Here is a 22984-nt window from a genome sequence, read left to right as displayed (position 1 = left end):
ACTCGTGTTGAGATTCTATGAGCTTTTTCTTAGTCTGAAGAAGGAAATGTAAAATACTTGAATATATTTGCAAATCTGACAGCTAATGAAAATTAGCTAAAGTTTCTTTCTTTTAAAAAAAAAAAAAAACAACACCACACTGTATTTTTCTTCATTTGCAGCGTGATTTCTTTAGTTAGAATGGCTCTGAGGCTTGCGCAATTCCTAACCTGACAGTGGTTCTGGTTTGCTGTCAGCCTCACAGAACAAAATTGAGGGATTATTCACTAAAAAGGTGAAGTCGTTTCCTTTTTGCTTACCTCCCTCACACAAAAGCTTGTTAAGTGTACATGAAATGTCTGTAAAATATCAAGTGCTTTTGATGCAATGGAAATGTAATCGCAAATGTTAATTTCCATCAGTTTTCCTCTGTGATATGCTGTAAGTTCCAGAATGACTTGTAGATGTAGTTCTTCGGAGCAGAAGGAGTAACTTCACTTGTACAGGTGGATTCTGACTATTTTATAAACAACAGCTGCTAGTAAATATATGAGGAAATACATACTCTTCTTACAAAAATGATGGATAAAACATCATCGGCTGAAGGAAGAGCTGCAGAGAGAAGAATGCAGTACAAGAATGCAGCACTGTAAAACCCATCTCCCACACCAAAGCTGTTTTCCTCCACCTGCACTTTAAGTAGGAAGCTTTTAAACATTATATAACTCATCACCATGTTCCACTTGTAACGTGAATCAGAATACTGGACAAGGTGAGATCACCTTTCAAAAAATCTTTAGCTACTTTCTTGATACTCAAACTATGGCTACATAAAACAATCTTAGTGTTAGCCAGAGGTCTGTGTTTGAAGGCATCAGTTTAATGAAAAATAGGGAATGCGTTATTTTGCTTTCTGCGTAAGTAGTTCAAACTACTAACGGTGTTCCTGAGCGTGGAACGTTACTAGTGCACCACTTAACTGAGAAGGAAATCCTGAAGAAAAACAAATCCAGTACTGAGACCTGTGTTTCAAATTGGTAAAGATTTGTTTAAAGCCTTATGGTATAAAATACATAGAAAATAAGCTTGAGAGAATAGTAACTCTTCAGGAATTGTTCCTCTAGTGTGGCAGATAGTTTAAGTACATAGTATTTATTTTCTCATTGTTATCCATGTTTAATAAAGCAACCAAGCTTGTGCATTTTCCTAAATTCTGCTCAAAATCCTACTTTTGCTACAGATCACAGAGGGACGAGAAAGCAAGTTCTGTCTGTAATTAAGATGGAGCAGCACTTAGCGCTGTCTGCCTGCTAAATTCAACCCCCTGGGAAGGGCAGTTGTTCAGAACTAGAGTTACAGGGCAGCGAGCCCCAGCCGCAGGCGCGGGGAGGGCCCGGCAGCGAGCTGCAGCAGGTAGCTGGTGCGGTGGCAGCGGCCCAGGGACCGGTGTGTCCCCTCTGGAAGCCGCGGGTGACCGGCGAGCTGTGCCGGCGCTGCGGCCTGAGCGATCACACGACACGGCGGAGCGCCGCGCTTCCAGACTGCTCGCACTTCAGAAACCGCCTGAAGCGCTGCTGAAGCGCAAGTCGACTCGTCCTGACTGGCTACCGGCGCCTGCCTCGCCAGGGGAACTCTGCTCGCTCCCCCTCACCACCACCCTTCCCGCCGAGCGCGGCTCCCCAGCCCGTAACAGCCGGTACCTCAGCCGCTAACGGCCGCCAAAGCTGCGCGGCGGATGTCGCGAGACTCAGCCCCCGCCCCGGCCGCCTCAGCGAAGCCTCGCGAGAGCTCGGCCACGCCCCACCCGGCCCCCACTTCCGCCCCCGCCGTGCCTTTCCCCGCTCTCGCGAGCGCTGCGCTCTTTCTCTTCCCTCGCGCACGCCGACAAGATGGTGGGTGCCGCCGCCGGGGCCGCGCCGGGCCGGGCTGAGGGGTCCCGCGGCCGCTGCCCCTCGCTCCCGCAGTGGGATGTGGCTGGGGAGTTAGCGGGGGGGGTGGAGGGGTAGACGCTTCTCCGAGCTCGCGGCCTGTTTGGGGTGCGGTGCGGCCGCTCGGCCTTCCCTCGGCGGCCGCGCAGCCAGGCACCATGGCGGCCCGGGCCCGCCGAGAGGACTGCGGCCTCGGAGCAGCGCCGGCCCCGGGGGAGGCCGAGTGGTAGTCCTGCCTCTTGCTGCCCGTCTTGCTCACAGCTGCTCTCTTCCCTTTCCCGCAGCCTTCCAGACTAAGGAAGACCCGGAAGCTGAGAGGACACGTTAGCCACGGCCACGGCCGCGTTGGTGAGTGGAGGGGCGGCCGCTGGTGGGCTGAGGGCCTGCAGTGAGTGCGTACCCGTTGGTACTTCCACAGTACTGAGGGGACGCCGCCCTTCTTCACGGGTCGCAGAAAAATGCGGCTGTGGGGGCAGATACCACAGTGATGGGCTAATCTGAAGTCTTGCATGTTCTTTTAGACTTCACTGGATTTATAACTTAAGTAGTGCTTAGGTAATAGGTACCAGTTGTGTCACATCTTAAGCTTACAGGGCAAAGCTCTGTCCGTTGTAACTGGCCATTCCTGCCTGTTCTTGTGACCCCGCTTGTGCTAGCACTGGTGTCTTCCTGTACCCCTGTAAGCTAGCCAGAGGCATGCTAGGGTTATTTTTAGTTGGCTCATCTTGTTGAATTGAGATGGATGCAGAAGAGGGGATAGAATCAGAATAATTAGCTTAAATTGACATTGAATGTACCTCTAAGTTCAAGTATTATGTATATTTTTAGTGTAACAAACTTAATTTTTCTTTTTAGGCAAACACAGGAAGCATCCTGGAGGGCGTGGTAATGCTGGTGGTATGCACCATCACAGGATTAACTTTGATAAATAGTAAGCTGGTATTTTAAATACATATGTTTTAAAGCAAAATGTATGTTCCTGAAGTAGAAACAGTAACTTTTATATGTGAATAAACAAAATTCCCTACTATTCTGTGTATTTTTTCTTGTAACATGAAGTGTGGCATTATAGCTACCGTCAGCTCATGTCTCCATTTACCCTAAAATCAAAGACCTTTTCACTTAAACCAGGTGCCTTCAAGAATTCATTGCAGCATTTGGTAAACTTGACCAAATTTGCTTGTTACTGTGGTCCCTGCTAAACAATGCACATACAAAATGTTATGTAAATTCAAAACGTTAAGTTAAATCCAAACTCCATCCAATTTAGGTGCACACTGTAAAGGTAAGGGATGTTGTCTTCCTTATTGCCGAGACTAGAGTCACATCTGGACGCTGCCTGTTGTCCTGGTGTGCTAGAGTACTCGGACAGTAACCACTAATCTATATTCACTGGCTGTGACCATTCTTGTCTCAGTCAGTCACCAGGTTAGTGACAGCACTAAAGCTCCTCAGGCAGCGCAGCCCTCCCTGGATTCACTGAGGTAGGGTGAAATACAGAAATACAGGGCTGGGCCTCACCGATGAGGATGGAGTTGGGAGTTCAAGGGAGAACAAACACTTTCAGAGAAAATAATTTTCCTTTGATTTGGATGCTAATGATTATTACACTTAAATACTACATGTCTTAATACAAATAAAAGTATAATGTGACATTTTTATTAAGAAAGATGCTTGTTTTGGTGTTACTTTGTAGTTCTGCCTGTTCAGGATGAATTAAAAGTGTGATTTAATGAGATGTGTGTTTCTTTCACAGTCACCCTGGCTACTTTGGAAAAGTAGGCATGAGACACTATCACTTGAAGAGGAACCAGAAGTTCTGTCCTACTGTCAATTTGGATAAACTGTGGACGCTTGTCAGTGAACAGACGAGGCTCAATTACGCAAAAAACGAGGCTGGACTGGCCCCAGTCATTGATGTTGTGCGCTCAGTAAGTTTCTGCTCGTAATCAAACCTGCAGTTCCTGGTCACTTCATGTGTAACTTAGCTTTGCGTATCCAAGTAGGAAAATGGTGAACTGCAAATAAACAACAGTGCTTGAATATTTGTGAACTTCTCAGGACAAATATCTTGGCATATAAGTAGTTACGCAGATACTTAACACTGTTGATGTTTTTTCCTGTAAGAACTTTTTCCTTGTATTTGTGATTGTGGACAGGGACTTCCTTTATTTTGGAAGGTGGTGAAAGATTACTTGTTTAAAATGTTACTGAAAGCATGTGTAAAACCATGGCAGAACTAGTCTCATTTATATAGGGTCATTTTTCCAATATCGAGACTAGAGTCACATCTTAACATGTTTGATTGTCTTGGTGTGCTATAGTTCTCGGACATAAACATCTGATCCCTATTCGCTGGCTGTGATGTCTCATGTCTCAGCCAGCCACCGAATCAGTGACACTAACTAGTCTGCCACGTGGGCATGTTTGGTGTCCCAAATTGAGATACCGTGTTGGCCGGTTACGCCACTTCTAGCAACCGATGACTTCAGCGACCGTAGTATTAAGGGACCGTCTGCCATGATTGTCCTTTTAACGTAAAGGTCACGAGTGACAGGAGGGGATTCCAGTGGTAGAGAACAGCTATTGCTGCGAAGCTTGCAAAAGCTTTGGTTGTACATTTAGGATGTGCAGAAGCATCCTCTGCTCTGTCAGCAGCACCGGGATTCCCTGCAGGTAAAGAGCACCAACCAGAAGTTGTTGGGTAGTCGATAGTCTTGGAAGTGCAGCCAACTGCTCTCTCCTCTGGAAAAGTGGGGAAGGGTTGGTGACTTCTTTACCAGATTTCATGGTGTTTTCTGTATATGGAGCATCGTGGAAAAACATCCAGCTTTTAAATTACAGGAAAAGTTCAGTTTACCATTTCCACTTTTTCTCTGAACAAATGCAACTGCAGTAGGTCATGCAGGGTATTTTTCTTTCATTGGCATTTTATATTGGAGGCAGACACTGAATGAGGTCATGGTTTTGGTTTTAACTGGTGCCTGCTAAAAAGTCTGAATCTAGGAGCCTGCAAACTGATTACAAACACTTAATGGGTTTTTTTTTAATCTTTCAGGGTTACTACAAAGTCCTGGGCAAGGGGAAGCTGCCCAAGCAGCCTGTAATTGTGAAAGCAAAGTTCTTCAGTAGAAGAGCAGAGGAGAAGATCAAAGAAGTTGGTGGTGCCTGTGTGCTGGTGGCATGAAGGCCTTTGTTTTATTCAAAAATTTTGAATAAAGACAATGTGTAAAAAATGTGCTGATTTACAGAAGTTTCTGGTATTTTTTTTCCTGTCAGTTCCCAGACACTGTTCACACTTAAGTCTGACCTGCTTAGTTGTTTCTGGCAGTTTTTGATGAGTGGTTTGACTGTTTCTCGCTGTCTTCTGAGGTTGCCTGGCTGCCGTGTCCAGCATATGGCCTGTACCAACGCGTCATCCTTCCGTCTCTGCGGGGCAGCGGGGTAGGTGGCTCCTTCCCGCGTTGTGCGGCTCGCTCAGCTGGTGGTCCTCCTCACGTCAGGGTGAAGCCTCCTGCGGTGAGGGATGCCGCCGCGGCCTCGGGGAATGAAACGATGGGCGTGCGGGCAACGGAACGCCGCGGGGCAGTGCGAAGCGGGCGGTAGCCTACCAAAAATGGCTCTGGAAGGAGACGCGGTGCGGGAACTTGTTACCGCCGAGCTCCGTGACCGACAGGTCCTTGGGGGGTGGCGCCGGGAGCGGCGCTGGGCGGGCCGCCCCTCGCCATGGCAACGGCGTCCCGCGCCCGGCGCTACCTCGGGGAGGCCACTTCCGCTGACGTAGGGCGGCTCCCGCTCGCAGCTCGGCCGGTGGGGTCCCGCCTTAGTCCCGCCTCCCCCAGCTGTCTCGTGGCTGGGCGCGGCGGCCGTTGGGCGCGCGGGGGCGCCTGCTGCCGAGGCGGTGGCTGTGGCGGCGGTTGGGCGCGCGCCGTCCTGTCACAGCGGGGGTCGGGGCGGCTGCCTGCCTGAGCCTGGGTCCTTCACGGCGGAGAGGGTCTGGGGGGCTCGGCCGGGCTCTGCTGCCCTTTGGCCGCCCTGCCGTTTCTTGGGGTAAAATACCGGCGAGGGGTATTTCCGAGGTGCAAGAGGGCCGAGTAATCACAAACTAAGTGCATTTACCGGCTTAACAAGCTCCTGTGAGGGCTGATAGGAAATCGCCAGGATGGCTGTCCACGGTGTCAAACTAAGGGATTTTCCTGTATAAAAATAGGAGAAATTAAGCCCAACTAACTTCTTAAATGTAAAACCTGGGCCTTTTAATTTGTTTGGGGTTTTTGTTTTTTCAAAACTGATAAACATTATGCTTTAGTAGATGGGGATACTTTTTTTTTTATTTGATGTTTTCCAAATTCTTGGCAACTCACAATACTGCTAATGAAGCAATTATAGACAAAACTGGAAAAGTTGGTGTTACAACATTTTAAAATGCTGTAATGAGCCTCATGTAGCGACATCCACATTTAACGGAGGGAAGAAGATCCAAAATAAAATCATCTGGTTAAATCTGAGGAAAAGGAGGAACACAAGAAATTGAAAGACTTGCATAGAGAGTTTACTCCTAAAACACAGAAATTATAAAGTTCTGAGAGTGTATCATTACAAACTTATCTTGTATGAAATGTGTTAATGCTTTACTGGAAGTTCCATCTTGTGGTACCAGGATGCTTCCCTTCCGTTGGTGTTGGGGTGGCCACTGCCTTCCCCAGGCCAGGAGGCAGCCCCCAGTACGAGGCCTTCCCTTCGCCCTCCTCTGGGCTGATGCACCAAAAGCCCAGCACTTTTCTTCCCATTGCAGGTGTGGCTCAGTCTGCCAGCTGCCTCCCCAGCTCTTCCTGCCTTCACCCGTTTCTGCCTTGCGTCCTGCCTCGTTACCCTCAAGCACATCTCCAGATGCAATTGTTTTCTTTGTAAGCACTGCTGCTGGATTTGGTGTTTCTCATCAGTGTAGCCAAATCACTGGTAGTGTAGCTGCCTGACTGCTGATTTGCATACCTGTCTCAGCAGGAAATTTTAAACACTTTTTATCATCCTCATCCTTCCCCCTCCTACCAAAAAGCTTGTATGTAGTTTCATATGTTATGCAAAAAAGCATAAACTAAAATGTATGGTAACCCGCTTCTCAGTCAGCCGCAGGTTTGGCCTCTACGGTGATACAGCATTTCCCAGTATTATGCTTTGTTAGCACTGATTCTCTGTGCATGGATGCTTTGGTCCTGGGCTGTGGTTTCTCTGTCTAAACAATGTGGTAGTCTAAGACCTCAACTTCCCACTGCAGAAATTACATGTTTTTGTAGGTGCTGGTTTGTCTTCTTAGCAACAGCAGTTTCAAGAAACAATAGAGATGGAGCAAGCTGAGAAGCTGTGCTGCTCTAATGACATTTACCTCTCAAAGATGGTTGATGAAGAGGCACTGTATAAAGTGAGCTCACATAACAAGCACTGATACAATGTTTAGTAGTTCAACCACAGGTACCACAGTTCATTTCTAAAGGGACTTCTAGTTTTGAAATTAGAATCCTAAGTTTTAGAGGTAGATTGGAATTTGTCTAATGATTTCAGTAAAGTTGGTGGATATCTACCTATTTTCATTTGATCCTAGAATGGGTCTTGGGTATGAAATGTGATGCAGACTTTAACATATAGTCCATTTTTTCCTAAAATATTTTAAATAGCAATGACTTCAGGATGCAACACTTAAAAAAATCCTGGTTGTAAATTTCTGAGACATTCATTTTAATTTTTTTTTTCATTGCAGGGGAAAAAAGAAAGACCCACTTACTAACCATTTCCACTGCAATCTGCCCTGAGACAGAATCCCTCAAGAGAATATGTAGCCATAAGATTAGAACTGCTGCTCTTCTGTGCTGGAGAAATCTGAAGATTGTAGCTGCAAGTTATGTACTGCTGGTAGCAAGGACACCATGCCAAGGCAATGGGCAGTGACATGGGGCTCTGGCCCCAGGAGGTTCAGTCAGCTGGAAGGGTGATTCCAGGGGAGACGAGACTGTATTTGCTTTTTCTCCTCCGATGCAACTTGCAAAAATGTCCCTTCGCAGGCTGGATCTGAGCAACATCTCTCAAAATCTCAGAATCAGGTATGGAGCATGGTAAACTCTCAGTTTGCCTTGGGGAGCTTAGGTTGGCAGGAGGAAGACCGTCCTGCTTATGGGAAGTCCAGGTTTGCTCTACAGTTTGATCTGTGGTCATCTTGACAGTTGAAATTTGATTACAGCAAAGTGTATTTTATTAAATTTCTATTAAGAAGATTGGCAGAAGATGCTGTACATTTATCAAGGCAGCTTTCTAACCTGCTTTGCTGAAATGATGAATGTAGGATCAGTTACATTTATTATTTGCTTTACATTAAAACTGTAAAATATTAAGGTGAAATTGTAAAAGCAGTTGGAGAGTATTGTCATTTTTATTGCACAGTTTCAGTGCTTCTAGCAGGAAATGTACAGCATGTGACAATTCAGCCTGGTAACAGCTTTGTAAGTAGATCAATAGAACAGATTACTTCATTTTTTACAGAAGTTGCAAATACTATAGAGAGATAGTGGGATCATGGTTTGTAAACCTTAAACCACACTTTCCTGCACAACAATCTGCAAAGATATTCTTTTTTGTAAAGCAGGTATGTGATTTTCAGCTGCAAGGGACTTCCTCTTTCTTCACAAGGACTAAACAAATGTTGTTTCTGAGAACGTGCATCCCGCTGTTGCCTTCTAGTTTGCGCTTGAGTGATCAAGTGTTTTGTTCAGTGAAGGGGTTGTCATGAGCCATTTTGTGACTCTTCGTGTTTTCGATGTTAAACTTCAGCCAACAGAAATGGAGACCCTGGATCTGTTGAGGAATTGTTTGGTGTGCAAATGGGACCTGCGGAGGAGAGACCCAAGAATGCTACCTTGCCTTCATTCCTTTTGTAAGGACTGTCTTCCGGATTTGATTCAAGGATATAGCTGTATTCCCACTGAGTACGAAGTTCTATATGAAGGTAATATTTAAGAATCTCTAGCTTGTGCTCTTTGTACAACAGTATTTTAAAAATAGATGGATTGAGAAGTACTTTTTGTAGCCTATTCCTTTACAGCACTACTTTAAAAGAACAAACTAGGAGATTCAAGACTTGTATGAGCAGAGGGTGGATTTGGAACACGCCTCCTTCATTATGTTTTTCATCCAACAGCAATGTTTTGAAGAGAGATGACAGTGTCAGGCAACATTTAACATTTTCCAGAATGGGCTAAGTTTCAGTTATCAAGTGTGACATGAACATTTTATTTCCTTAGCTTAATAAATGAATAAATGCTACAAGGTAGTTTCTAGGCTACATCTTTATCCAATCTTTTGGACATGTTGGACCTTTGTATGGTACTGGTTGTGGTGATTGATAGTTTTATTCTTCCTTCTCTCCCCCTTCTGCACTCCCCCAACACAAAAACATCCTGTTCTTTGTTCCTAACAGAGGTCATAATAATTATTATTAAAATTTGTGTATTGTGGTGCACTGAAACTCTTTCTTCTGCCTCATTGTAAATGTGGTTTCTCTCTATCTGCACCTTTCTGACTGTAGGAGATACTGTAACTCACCCTAGCAAGCTGAGTAAACTAGTGAGGACAAGAAGCATTTTGTGACTGTGGCTTTTGAAATCCTGAAGCTATTTGTACAGTTTTTGGTAGTGATGTTAATAGAAAATACAAAACTTTTTTTGAATAAGACAGGACTTAGGTCACAGAATACAGTCATTTTAACTGAATGAGTCTTAATTGCCATGGAGAAGCATTCCAGAATCATTACTAATTTATAAGAAGAGCAAAGGCATGTAGATTGCTTGTGTTTTCACAGGCTTTGAACTTTAGATGAATAAGGGGCGTCATTCACTATCTCTTCCATGGCAGATTTGAGAAACATGTAGGAAGAGAAGATACCTTCCCTGAGGTGATGGTAATCTGAATTGACAAGGTACCATAAACTAGACAAGTTCAGGTTTGAGAACAAATGGAAACAGTGTAAGGAGATCACTGTTGAAAGGCTAGCAAAATGCAAAAGATGAAGGGAAAAGAATAACTTAATGGCAAAGGAGAAAGGCTATTCATGCGACGGGTACAGACAGAAAAAGATATAAAGGTAGGAGAAGACAACAAAGAGAGCAAAGCAGTCATTTCAAGTAAATGTCTCCTTAAAATTTTAAATGCCCAATCATAGCAGGCTTAAAGTCTGAGGAACCTACTTTATAATAAAATGCTGTTGAAAACAGCTACTCCATCACTTTTTATGTATCCTCATTTGACAGCTAAGCCATTCCTCTCTCCTTCTTGTTTCCGTTTGCCAAGTGGAAAAGTGAATCTATACCACTTGGTGGTCTTGGATGAAGTGCAGCTAGAGGTTCTCATGAGTTGTTAAAAGATTAGATATTTATTTAAGCTCCTGAGTGGACCGGGAGTTATTTGTCTATAGCAAATTGGAATAAATACTAGTTTATTTCTGTATTCTGGAAGTTTCTCTGTTTACTTCCTCATTCCCTTGTAGATAGGAAAGAGCAAGATTAGAGAAAAGAAATAATGAATGATGATGACCCAGTAAATGAAGTGAGACACCAGGTGCAGAGACTCAGTTAATATATGAGCAAGGAGAGCAGCAAACCCAAAACATCTGTGTCTTATTTAAGTCAATGACTGAAACTGCAACCATGATAGGTCAGTCAGGATAAATTTGTGAAATCTTCTGATGGTATGATGCTAAAAGTTGCTTATCTTATCTGCACTGATTGGTGACTTATGGGCAGCACAATACCAACTCAATTTTCAGTGTTATCTTTAAGTATGATCATATATAAGTGCTAAACTGCAAATGCTTAAATCATTTTAGCTGAGTGAACATGAAATATTGTCTGTAAGAAAAGTGTATTCCTTACTCACTATGAATTCTTTAAGCAAAATATAAGAATGGAAAAAGTGAATGTATTTCCAAGTGAAGTCAACCTGACATTTGCTACAAAAGCACACTTGAATTTGTGGTTTTTCAGTATGCTTCGCTATAAATAGTAATGTACTAACACAAAGCTCTTTTCTAGTTTATTGTTGTTAGTATTAAGATCGTCGAGAAGATGGAGGTAAGTGGTCCTGATATTTGATGAATGTTGATGTTGGAAACTTACTCTTATACTGTATGTGTTTAAGATGACTCCTGAAAGAAAGCTCTGAGATAGCCAGAGCTCTTATGGAAAAGCTGCATACACATCAGAGTTTATTCAAAGCTGTGAGAACTAAGAATTTGGAAGTAATTTGAGTGGAAAATGAAAATTAACTTTGTGAGTTTGGCTCCTAAATATGCTTCTTATATGTAGGGGACTTTAAGTTTTTCAGTCTTTCTTTTCTTTTTCTGCAGACCTCTGTCACTTTCCTTTTTTTTATTCCCTGTCTTCATGTAATAGAGAATCCACATTCTTTTCCTCTGCAGATCTGCATGTTGTGTGCTTCCAGTCTGTTCAGTACACAGGAAGGAATAATTTTAAAGAGATGAATTGGGTAAGAAAGAGAGAGACAAAATTCCCTCATCTCCTGAGATGGAAACTTCTCAGATAAGGACTTTCTCAGGCTCCTATCTGTGTGAATTGCTACCCACCGTACAATATGAAAACACACAAAATTGGTTCTTGCACACTGCTTTGGCTTCTTGTGTCTGGCTCTTTCTCACTGAGTTCTGAATATATTCAAAATCAGCTTCATCCAGGTTCCTGTGCTTATCCCTCCTTTCTGAATTGGAGGTGGGTGCCAAAATAAATTACCGTTTATCTGCATATCTTCCTCTCCATAAGATGTTCAATGATTTACATCGTTTTAGTGCTTTAAATATCACCAACATATTAATTTCAAAAGTAGTTGAATGGTGACCATTGTTGTGAGAAGTGCATTTTTTTGCATGACTGTCTCAGCTCAAGGGTTGGGGTTTATTTTTTTCCTTAAAAAAAAAAATCACAGGTAATCAATGCTCAGTCACAATTTAGACCCCTGAGAACAAGGCAGATCAGGAAAGATGTACTGGAACAGTTTCCAGATTTCTGCTAATTGATATGAAGCCCTGCTATTATTTACATTATGTGACTGAATTGGGTAATTTGTCTAACATGTAAAACGTGATTAGTAGCTGCCCAGCTTTGTAAATTGCTTTGGGAAGTGGTAGATTTAATTGTATCAAGTTTTTGTATTGAACTTATGCGTTGAACTATTTTTTCTGAAATTCTGTTCTAATAATGTGCTTTGCCCTTTTGTACTTCTTCAGGTTGGATAACAAAAATCATGGAAAATGACCACATAATTTCTATCCACATTCTGTGTATGTCAAAAACTGTCCACATCTGCATTATGTTAGTTTCCCACATGCAAGAGAGAGTCTGAGATCCCTGCTTAAATGCCAAGAAATGTAACAGGTTTATGCATTAGAGAAATGCCCACTGGTCGGATAAAACTAAGAGAAACCAGACTATTAAAGAGAACAACTGTGACTTCAACTGTTGACAGATATTCACTTGCTGCATTTTATTATTTCCAGCTGAAAATATACAGTTTTCTTTAGCTTGTAAGATAGGTGCTAGGTATAACTATAGATCCCTAATTGTGAACACTTTTTAGGGAGGCATATCCAAAACTCAGCCAAGTATTGGTCACACTTGTGTTTAATGTGTTCAGCGATATCTTCAAGGGGGTTTATTTCAAGAAAAGGATTGAGCTCTAGGACTCCTCTGGCTCTAGGCTCATTTTCAGTATGATGTTTTGGCGTAAGAAGTATGGTGTACTGGCTTCAGGAGACTCCAGGTGTCGACACACAGTGCCTTATCTTGTACCAAGTCTGTATGTTTAAAAAAAAAAAAAAAAAAAGCAAGCACATCCACAGAGTTCCTTAAACCATATTTAGGCTTACAGTGGAGTACAGTTTGGGTGCTTGGTGTTACAGCTGTTTTATCTCCAGGACCCAAATAACCTTGTTTTGATGCAATCATGTAAGGCAAGTGATGCAATGCATCACATCTATTAATTCTGAAGGAGAATACCCATTTGCTTTTATTAGATCCACTTAACACCAACTACATGTTTTATTTCTAAAAAGGGAAGTTGAAAGGTAATTCTAAAGAGGGAAATTGTTCATAATGTATGTGTTTAGTCATCTTCAAATGGATTTAAAGTTACTCAGCCCTTCTCACTGTTGTTCAGTTGCCAGATCCAAAAGGCAAGCGAAACAATGGGGGGGGGGGTTAGTTATATAAATATGAAGCTGTAGAGTGGGAGGTTGTCTTCAGAACTGTTTCCTATAACCTATAATTGGGTCTCCAAGGAAGTGTAAATTATGCCTGCAGCTTGAGCTGTAGCAGTAGCTAATGCTCTCTGAGAATAATTATTCTGATGGTTGTTGGAGGAAAAAGAATGGAGGAATAGATGCAACATGTGGACTGCAAGTATAAATGTGGTGTGTATGATAGCTCCACTGTTTGTTTCTTTATGCTAATCAATTCTCATGATAATAATAGGATAATTATCTGCATTGATTTATTCCTGAGACAACTAGCTTGAGGGTTCTTTCTATTTAAACCTGACCAGACTGGAAGACCTTGAAACAAAACTACAAGCTGTGGCTTTTGATGTTCAAAAGGTCTTTGTACTCAGTTTCCATACGTGGTGAAGAGGTTACAGTTTGCACTTTCAGAGATGATTGCTGCAAGTTATCCACAGCTCTGTCTGTAGAAATTAGATTGCTACAATATAGGTGGAGTAAAAACTTGAGAGCACTCAGAAATTTTAGTTTGTTCTTTGCTTGTGCTTCTGCAAAGGAACACTCTGTAAGAGGGTCACTACCTTGATGTCTGCTTACTATTCCCTGTGTCTGATGCAGTGTGGCAAATTTCATTAACAGAAATGAAAGTGTTGTGGGATGTGAGATCTGACCTGTGGGGAATTAGGGCTTGAACTGTATATGGCAGAACCTTTTTGTTTTCCTCAAAGCTGGTTTTGGATATCCCAGGCGTGAAGTCGGAGTGTCCAGACTGGGTATCTGTGTCTGACTACGGGATCCACTGCCTTTTTGCTTCTATTTTCCCCAACCTGCTGTCTAGTTACTATTCCTGATGGGAGTGTGAGAGTAGAAATAAACATGTGGCTTATAAAAAAAGGGCTGCAAACCAATTAAACTAAGTAAACATCTGCTGCTGAAGCTTTTCAGGCCTCAGATGTGTGCATATAAACATAACGCATATGTATGTCTGTACACATGTCACTTACTAGTGCTGGTGGCTTTTGTGGTGGTGGTCAGGTGCATTAGCCTACTATAGATGGTAGTTCAAGGAGTAGTGAAGCTCTGGAAGGATGTAGGTGTAGGAATATTCCTCCACATCCCTCATGTGATGAAACTTCGTGGGAGTCTGTTTAATACAATGTGGTCTTCAGTGATTGCTCAGTACTAGCTGATAACTCAAATACACTGAGAATAGCTTATATGTAGTTTATTCTGCATATAATTCTGAAATGGGGTTTTGTTCTGCATAGCACAGTGAAATGAGTCTTAAATCCAGTATTAGGATCCTTACTAGCCTTTCTAAATTCATGGTCATCTCTTTAGCAGTGAAATGTGATGTCATAAATAATGATTTCAAATGATAAACAGTAGGAGGTAATGAACTTCTGAAAATAATTTATGCAAATGTTCCTACCTCCTTCCCACTGATATTATTTCCATACAAAAACAGAGCATGTCAACAGCTCTCTTAGCTTTTTGCTACTTCTAGAGGTTTTGATAACAATAATGGACTTCATTTGGACATCACAGTTGCACCATAGCTGAATTTGGCTCCTGATCTCTTAATATGTAAACTGTTGTTTGAATCCTGTAATTCCATGTTGAATTGCTATTTAGATCCAGAAATTGCATCATTCTCATACGTACAAACAGTGAGTCTCTAGGGCTTCTGACTACTCTTCCCTTCACCCACAGTGCTGTAATAATGATATATTTAAATGAGCTGTCTGTAAAGTACAGGTTCTTAAAACAAATGTTGTTTAGAGGCAGCGATAAGGTAGGAAGGCAAGAACAATATTTAAGTAATGGTCTGCAAAAGTGGGAGTGAATGGCATTGTAAGACCTGCTGCTACCTGGATCTGGAAAAGCTCTTCTCTTTCCTTCTGCACACGTGCTCCAGGTTACTCTGAGGACCCAGAGAAGACCCAGGCAAGAAGGGAAGTAGCATGCTGCTGTTCATTCTCGCTATGGGATTTTTATTCCACTGCTACAGGAAAATTACGACCAAGGCAAGTTAACAGAGGCCTGAATGAATCTGAGAGGCAAGAGGGGGAAAAATATGCACCTTGTAGTGGTCCAGTATGTCTTTCTACCCAGCTGATTTGTCAGCGTTTCTGGCTGAAGAAGGGGGAGCAGGCCTAGATAGTCCGCGAGAGGTGTAGTGACTTCAATCTGCAGTATGGCAAAGCCTGATCCCAGGGAGCATGCTGTGTGTGCGGTTCTGCTTAATAACCACCCACTCCCGGCACAAGTGACTTTGTGTGTACATCTCTAAGTGACTGTTTATCCAGAGGACAGGTAAGGGGTTTCTAGGAAATTGTATTTTACTGGTGATGTGCACTCTGAGAACGAGCACAGTGTAGTGCAGTCGCTTTGTATTGTTGAAGTAGCTGCTGCTTGTGGCTATTTGTAAATATGTAAGTAAGGTTTGCTTAATTTCAGGGTAATTGCTTCACAAACTGTTCTATAGTGTATTTGTTATACCAAGCTGTCATAGCTTCAGAGATCGTACTTGTTCAGCTAATTGTGCTTCTTATTTGATTCTTTCTCCATTTAATAAAAATCTGTGCTCCCTGGAAATGCCCAACCTTTTTCAATATAAATTTCCAGAACAATCTACCACATTCAGGGAATCCCTCTTTTAGCAAGATGCAAATCCGTCTCCTGTGCTTTTAATAAAGTCTTAAATATAGAATTCAGTATTAGGACAGGCAAGAAGATGCTTACTGATTAGTCCACCTATGAGTAGGAGACTACTTCCAATACAGTATTGCCATGGTGTCCCCATTATTTTTCCTGTTAACTGTTATGCTCTTTGTTTTGATTTATTTTTTCTATTAAGCTCAGGGCTATACTTGTCTTATGCTCCTCTCAAGGGAGTTTTAGATTTGAAATCATAATTCACAGTTGCTTGGATATTTAAGACACACTTTGATGTTTACACAATGAAAGCTGTACTTGGCAGTCTGTGGTAGAGAGTCTAATACAAAGTTCTGACCTCTGTGTGTGTGTGACTCGATCCGTGTGTGTATCTGGAACAACACTGGTTTCAGTAGTATAACTTGGATCTAAAACCTGGGGAAAAAAATTGTCCCATGGCATCCAGGACATAACTTTTAGATATCCCCTAAAATTAATCAGTAGTAGCGTCATCTACATCCAAAATCATGACTGTTCCATATTTCTTAATACCACTGCATTTCTCTCTCTCTCTCTCTCTATATATATATATAAGGAGGCTTTTGTACAGAACTGAAATCCATGCATGATATATGTTTTCTTAGGGTGAAAATTATTGACATTTTCTTTAAATACATTTTAAATCATTAAAAAGACAGTCTTACCCATTGTCAAATTAATGCATTCTTTATACAATGTATTTTATACTTCACTGGTTTGTAACAAATTAGCAGAATTTAAAGTTCACATGAACGTGCCTGAGGCCTTGAGCATGCCATTAAATTATCATCCAATTGGTATAATTTGATTTAACATTCTGCACTAACTGAATAGTGTTGGGATGTAATAAAATAGTACCTTCAATATTAACTTCTTCTGCCTTACATGGTGTGTAGACAGAAGTTGTCCTTGCTATGGGAATGTCCCGAGCACTGCTTTTGTTTCACAGTAAGCAGCTGTTCCCAGGAATGTTTTGTGTAAGACTGTGCTCACCCATGTGGCATGTAGATGAAAGAATAACTGTGAGAGTCATGGATTTCTTCAGAAAGTAACCTGTTGATAATTTTCCCCTTTGGTCAATTTGCGTCATGTTATATAGTCTCAGTATGGAGGTTTTCTCTCTGTTAGCCAGATCAAGAACTGGCACTGCTTGGGCAATGCTGTTATGGGAGTAAGAAACTGGGTCACAGTCTCAAAGGGCTAGAGGCGATTCCCTGTAAAGTCAGTAGATGGTTTCCTATCAACTGCACCGAGAATTAGAGCAGGTCCTGTGAGACTTACTTGAGAAGCTGCTTGCAAAGTAGGTATTTTGCTTCCTAGCTTATCAATCAAAATGTATCTGTCTCTATTTCTGCTGCTGTTATAACTCTGTTGCTCTGTAAGGTGCTCACAGGAAAACTTGAAAACTGTTTCACCTTCTAGGAATTAGCACTACAATTCACTGGTGCTTGTAGTGTGCACCATTTACAAGGAGTAGGAGGGCGCTGTCTGTATAACACATCTTGTCTTAGGTACTGCAGCGCTACTACTGTTGTTACATTTCTCTAGAGAACTGAGCTGTTAACGGATATCTAAAAGACACACCACACCACAATTTGGGAAAGCATGGAGACGTTTCAGTGTGACTAATAGAAAAGCATTCTCTTGCCCTAGGGTGTAACATGAAGGTCATTAGCTACAAATACTGTAGGTAAATAAGATACTTTTTCAGTTGTGCCCCTTAATATAAGGGATGCAAAGTAGAGGCAGGGTTTAAAAGACTTCCCCAGTTTTCTGCCATTGCAGGCATCTTTATCAGACAAATTTTTAGCCTCTTTGTAACTGCTGTCACCAGAACGCACTTAAACAAGACTCAAGTTACGTGCCCAGAAGATGAACAAACCACTGGCAAGTGCTTGCATTGCCCTTTCCCTGGGGTGACTTGTAGCTGAGTAGCACAGGCACCTGTGGATACTGCCTGTTCCTTCTCACATCTGCATGAACACTCAGTGTTGTATGAAATGCACAGTTGAACAAGTGTGAGGTGGATCATAGTCTGTCACTTCGACCCCCAAATCACAGTTCTATCGTAAATGCAACCTTGGAAAATAGTAAACAATATACTTTTGCTTTTATAACAAGATTTAGGCTAAAAAAGACCTAAACCTCATGGAAGCAGTTCTTAGTAAGTTGTCCTCTTCAAAGGAGGTGTAACAGAACTCAAAGTTTCTTCAAAACATTTATGAATGAAAGTGAACGTATTCAGACATCTGAGCGCATAGTGCTTTTGTCAGAAGTGGTAATGTAGGATGGGTTTGGGGTTTGTGTGTGTCTGTCAATGTAAAGTGCTGTTGTTAAAATAGTAGCCCAGTTTGGAAAATGGGAGACATTCAGGGTTAGAATTGTGCCCTTGGCCAGGGACTGCAGGAGCCGTGTCCCAAGGGCAGGTAATACTAAGCACCTGGACAACACGAGAGTTTCTGATAACTGTCTAATGCAGAGAGTAATAAACATCTTAAGCTTTAATTAATTCACAGGCCACTCTCCTTATTAAAAAATAATTTTAGTTAAGGAAAAGAGCACATTGAACATTGTCAGTCCAGTAGAAAGTTGTCATTGATCTTGCTTTCACAATCTTGCTTTAAGTGAGTTTGCATCATTTAGTGATGGAAAATACTGCTGTTAGTTATCATAAACAGATCACTTGGCAAGGTGAGCATAGCACTGAAATTCTGTTCTCAACAGAATGGAAAAACCTAGATAAAAAAAGACTTGATAAGATAAGGTAAAAATAGACCAACACACCAGCACCATCTCTAAAGGACTGGATTCACATCTACAGTAGTTTACAGAAATGTGGTCAGAAACATGCACACTCCTTTAAAAAAAACCAACACCAAAAACCAAACCCAAACAAAACCAACCCAACACACTAGACCTTCTAGATACATTAAATGTAAGTCCTAGGCTAAGAAGTCTAGGAATGAAATAGCAGAGGTGCAAAAATGCCGGCATGCAGTTAGGGACACCTTCTTGAACTTTAGTTCTCAGCTCAGGCAAACACTAAGATTCATGCCAGTTGCACTCAGTAGCTAATGAAGGTGAAGCCAGGTTTGCAGCTCATGCTGCTCTCTTTGCTTTGCATTGCTTTGGGGGTGATTGTGTTTTGCCACCTGTGGATTTGTAGTAGTAGATGGTTTCCAATTCTGACATCTATTTATGAAACTTTTTTTTTTATACTTTACCTTTATTCTGACTTGGTGCTTCGGCATGTTACTCCTCTTTCATTTCACTTGGATAGCATGCTGCACTGGAAACTGTGTTGTATGCTTTGATATACCTCTGGTAGTGTAAAGCTGGTCTAGAAGTGCTGTGGCAAGTATCAGAAAGCATGAGTAGATCTGTAACAAGGGAATACAGTTTAAAGTGCAGCTCAGTTCTTATCAAAGCTGTGAACCCTAATGAATTAATGAGAATTTGGACATACAGATATCATTGATAAACACTGAAATAAGTCAATTGAACCACAGTGTATTTCTAGGGATTTTGTTACTTTGTTTTTCTTTCCTATGTATTAAACTAGGTCTAGCCACAAGTAACTTATGGCTTGAAGAATACCTTAGTTTCCTGTAACTAAGTGTATCTGTGTGCTAAGTGTGGTTTATATAATTTCCTGGTTCACATGGCTGGTGTGCATTGTTTTATTTGTGGTGGTTTTGTTTTTTAAAAAAATTCAGGTATCCTTTCCTGCCCTGTGTGCAAACAGACCTGCTTTGCAAGGGATGTAGTTGAAAACTCCTTCCTCAAGGACTTTCCCACTGGTAATTCAGCTATGGCAAAGGTAAGTGAAAACCACTAAGTTGTGAGTTGTTGAAACACAGCCAGATGAACACTGTTTCAAAACAGAGCAAACCTTGTAGTGAACAACAGACTCTCTTACTCTCTCTGCACTAATTACTTCATGCCTGGAGATGGACATACTGCCTTCATAGTGTTTTTTTAAAAAACTTTGTTTGAAGAATGAGTTTGACTCTATATACTTAAAATAGAGTTGGTTGAAAAATATTGATACTGGTGGCATAGGACTGGATCTGTGACAATATATTAGGAAGATACTGAATCTCTTGGATTCCTCATTGTCCCCTTTCTGCTCTCAACACAAAGTAAACAGAAGCAGACTATTGGCTGAATGATTACACCGAGATTACCCATTAGATCCTGTGGGCGATTATCATTTTCTGATTGCCTGTTTTAATGATAAAAAGTCACATCATATTTCAGTTTCCCATTGAGGAATGGATGCAAAGGGTAGTTGGGAAGCATAGGATTAGTGCCTTGTATTGACAATGTACATAGATGTTAAATAGCCAGTTAACAGGCAGAACTATCCTCACAGTTTTTTAGTTGTTACTACTTCGGGTCACAAGGAGGAACAGAGAAAGGTGTGTATTTCTTCCCCCTGTTAGAAAACATTATTCCATTATTTGCATGAATAAGATTTATTTCAGAATGTGGTAGCATTACGTGTAGCTGGGAGTTAAAACAGGTGAAAATTTGTAAAAACTATTCTGTAATCTGCTGACTGCTTTATCCAAAGTGATCCAAAGCAAGGGAACAGTAACAAAGAAGCAGGGGTACTGGGCTTCACCTTCTGAACCAGCTCCTGGACCTCAGTCTCTTTTGTACTTTTGATTCCTAAGTAAACTGATTAGCCACACCACATTGGTATTCAGTTTCAGGGCCTTTGGGTGAGGGGGAACGCTTGTTCCGTAACGTAGGACAGAAGATCTATCTTTCTACTCCTCTCAACTCCTGTAGGGGCAGCAACAATTTGTAGGTCAGTTCTGTCCTATACAGAAGGCTCAACACTTGCTCAGTGACATTGTTGCAAAAAAGTATAGAGGGGATGTACTTCTTTCCTGTCAATAACTTCTGCGTTTCATTTTCTCCGTTATTAAAAAGAAAAGAATGTGTAACCTAGTCCATGGAGTGTTCTGGGGAAATTAAAAAATTAATGCAAGCAATATGTGTTGACTTCAAGTATAAGGTGCTTGAAGAGCATTGGGTCTGGCTGAGAGGGAGTTAATTTTCCCTGTGGCAGCCCTCACAGTGCTGTGCTGTGTATTGGTAGCTAGCAAGGTGTTGATAACACACCAGGGTTTTGGCTGCTGCTGGGCAGTGCTCCCACGGCATCAAGGCTGTCACTCCAACATTTCTGCCTCCTCAGCAGCAGGCTGAGGAGGACAGGTTCTTGGGAGGAGACACAGCCAGGACAGCTGACCCAAACTGAACAAGGGATATTCCATACCATATGATGTCTGCTCAGCAATAAAAGCTGAGAGGAGGAGCGAGGGTGGGCATTTGTAATTTATGACACTTGTCTTCCGGAGCAACTACCACACCGACTGAAGCCCTGCTTCCCGGGAAGTGGTCAGACATCGCCTGCTGATGAGAAGTAGAGAATAAATCTTTTCTTCTTCCTTTGCTTCCATGCATGGCCTTTGCTTTTGCTTTATTAAACTGCCTTTATATTGACCTATGAGGTTTTTTTTCCATCTTATTTTCTCCCCACCTGTCCTGTTGAGGAGGGGAGTGATAGAGTGGCTTGGTGGGCACCCAGCGTCCAGCCAAGGTCAACCCACCAGAATAACTTTTAGATAAACAGGAAAAGGTTTATTCACATGCACTCTTCAAAGAGAAAAAGAAAATTCATAATATATTGCTGAATGTTTAGAATGCTCATATTCTACTGGGATTTCTTAATTACCATGACTCACATCATTTACCTTTCAATGAGAATTTGCGTAGAAAGGAAATCAAATAAGAATATCTAATATCTTCAAAAGCACTAGATTATTTTTTCAAACCTTCTTTAAAAGAAGGTTTTTCTTTTCTGTAATCCCTTAGGAGTCCTAAGAGCAGTTCAGCAAAGCAGATTTCTCACTGGAGCATAGGAGTATCCTAGAGGGACTTGTGAACGTTCCTCATAGGTTTTAGCTTACTTCCTTTTTATTAACAGTCAAGTCATGTATCACTGAAGCTTGCTTACTGTCTTTTAACCACCATCCCCACCCCATCCCCCCCCCAAAAAACCCCTAAAGCTGTAGTTTCACCATCAGTGATATCGAAAGGAGAAGCACCAGCTCATCCAATTGAGACACAGCTGAACTGCCATCAATTTCTTAATTTACCTATTATGTTCAAATGGGAATCTGTCAAAGCTTGTAACAAAGTGTTTGGAAGCAAGATGTTTCTCAGTGTGTGAGATAGTGAAGCATAAATGATAAAATGTACTTTATACCAGCAACAGGAGTTTCAAAAATATGCAATTCAGAATCTCTTGCCCAAAAGCCCATTTCCACATCATAAATAATGTAACTCTGGGAACACTCTGTGCTCTGCAACTTAAAAGTAACGTTAACACAGTACAATGCTAATATAAGTTCTAGTCAGACTGACAGTTGAACAGTTACAGGTAAACCTGTGATTAAGCAGTTTTGGTTATTGCAGAGAAGGCAGAGCATCCCTCAACTTTTGACCTGTTCCCTAAGCTGGTCCTTCATGGGTACGTTTTAGATTAGACACTTCTTTTTATATAACAAGCTTTGCTTCCCAGAAAAAATACCCTTGAATTTTGGTTATATAAGTTTTATTAGACTTTTTGGTTTAAATTATTACATATAACTTTTGGAAAACACTGTTTATAAGCAAATGGCTAAAATAGAATGGCTTACACAAATACTTCCCTACCTAGACAAACACACACATTTAAAGCTTTACTTTGTTGTCTTATTGTCAAGAATTGGCCGCTCTCTTTGAAAAAGATTGGGAATACTTACAAACTCTTGAACAATGAGTCAAGAGACCTGTTATGAAACTCCAGCCCCACTGAAGGGATTGATAAAACTTAATTTCAGCAGAACAAAACTTTTTTTTCTTGTGCTGAAGTGAATCACAACTTAACTCACTTGCGTCTCAGAATTTAGGTGAACGTAGATGTTCTGCTTAGTTTTAAAGCATGGCTTTAACATTAAGATGACCAGAAAAGAAATGTGATTGTTCTTCCTTCAGGCTTAGTGTTCCCTGAGACACTGCGAAGAGAAAGTCTTCTATTAAATTCACCAAGGTTTGC

General features: G+C 41.6%; 2 protein-coding genes and 2 non-coding genes across 7 annotated transcripts in view; all 4 read left to right on the top strand.

Annotated features, from left to right (window-relative positions):
* Positions 1-752: 752 nt before the first annotated feature.
* Positions 753-5584, top strand: RPL27A (ribosomal protein L27a). Its single transcript, XM_075755135.1, has 5 exons — positions 753-1871; positions 2192-2255; positions 2763-2838; positions 3664-3838; positions 4966-5584. The coding sequence occupies exons 1-5, from the start codon at positions 1869-1871 to the stop codon at positions 5092-5094; spliced, it is 447 nt and encodes a 148-aa protein (XP_075611250.1). The 5' UTR covers positions 753-1868; the 3' UTR covers positions 5095-5584.
* Positions 3217-3348, top strand: LOC142602216 (small nucleolar RNA SNORA3/SNORA45 family). Its single transcript, XR_012835896.1, has one exon. It is a non-coding gene; the product is annotated as a small nucleolar RNA SNORA3/SNORA45 family (small nucleolar RNA).
* On the top strand, positions 4180-4311 carry LOC142602217 (small nucleolar RNA SNORA3/SNORA45 family). Its single transcript, XR_012835897.1, has one exon. It is a non-coding gene; the product is annotated as a small nucleolar RNA SNORA3/SNORA45 family (small nucleolar RNA).
* Positions 5451-22984, top strand: part of TRIM66 (tripartite motif containing 66) — a 56888-nt gene continuing 39354 nt past the window's right edge. For 3 of the 4 annotated variants that reach the window (XR_012835787.1, XM_075755114.1, XM_075755113.1), the window contains exons 1-2: positions 8667-8901; positions 19590-19693. Coding sequence is in view for 3 of the 4 variants with exons in the window: in XM_075755114.1 (XP_075611229.1) it covers positions 8682-8901; positions 19590-19693 (324 nt within the window). In the remaining variant the exon portion in view is untranslated. Of the gene's footprint in view, positions 5584-7662; positions 8003-8666; positions 8902-19589; positions 19694-22984 lie in introns of those variants that run through there. The other variant, XM_075755115.1, reaches the window with a different exon arrangement.

The sequence above is a fragment of the Balearica regulorum genome, chromosome 5 (assembly GCF_011004875.1).
Source record: "Balearica regulorum gibbericeps isolate bBalReg1 chromosome 5, bBalReg1.pri, whole genome shotgun sequence".
NCBI classification, from domain to species: domain Eukaryota; kingdom Metazoa; phylum Chordata; class Aves; order Gruiformes; family Gruidae; genus Balearica; species Balearica regulorum.
This window is presented reverse-complemented; position numbering and strand designations above follow the sequence as displayed.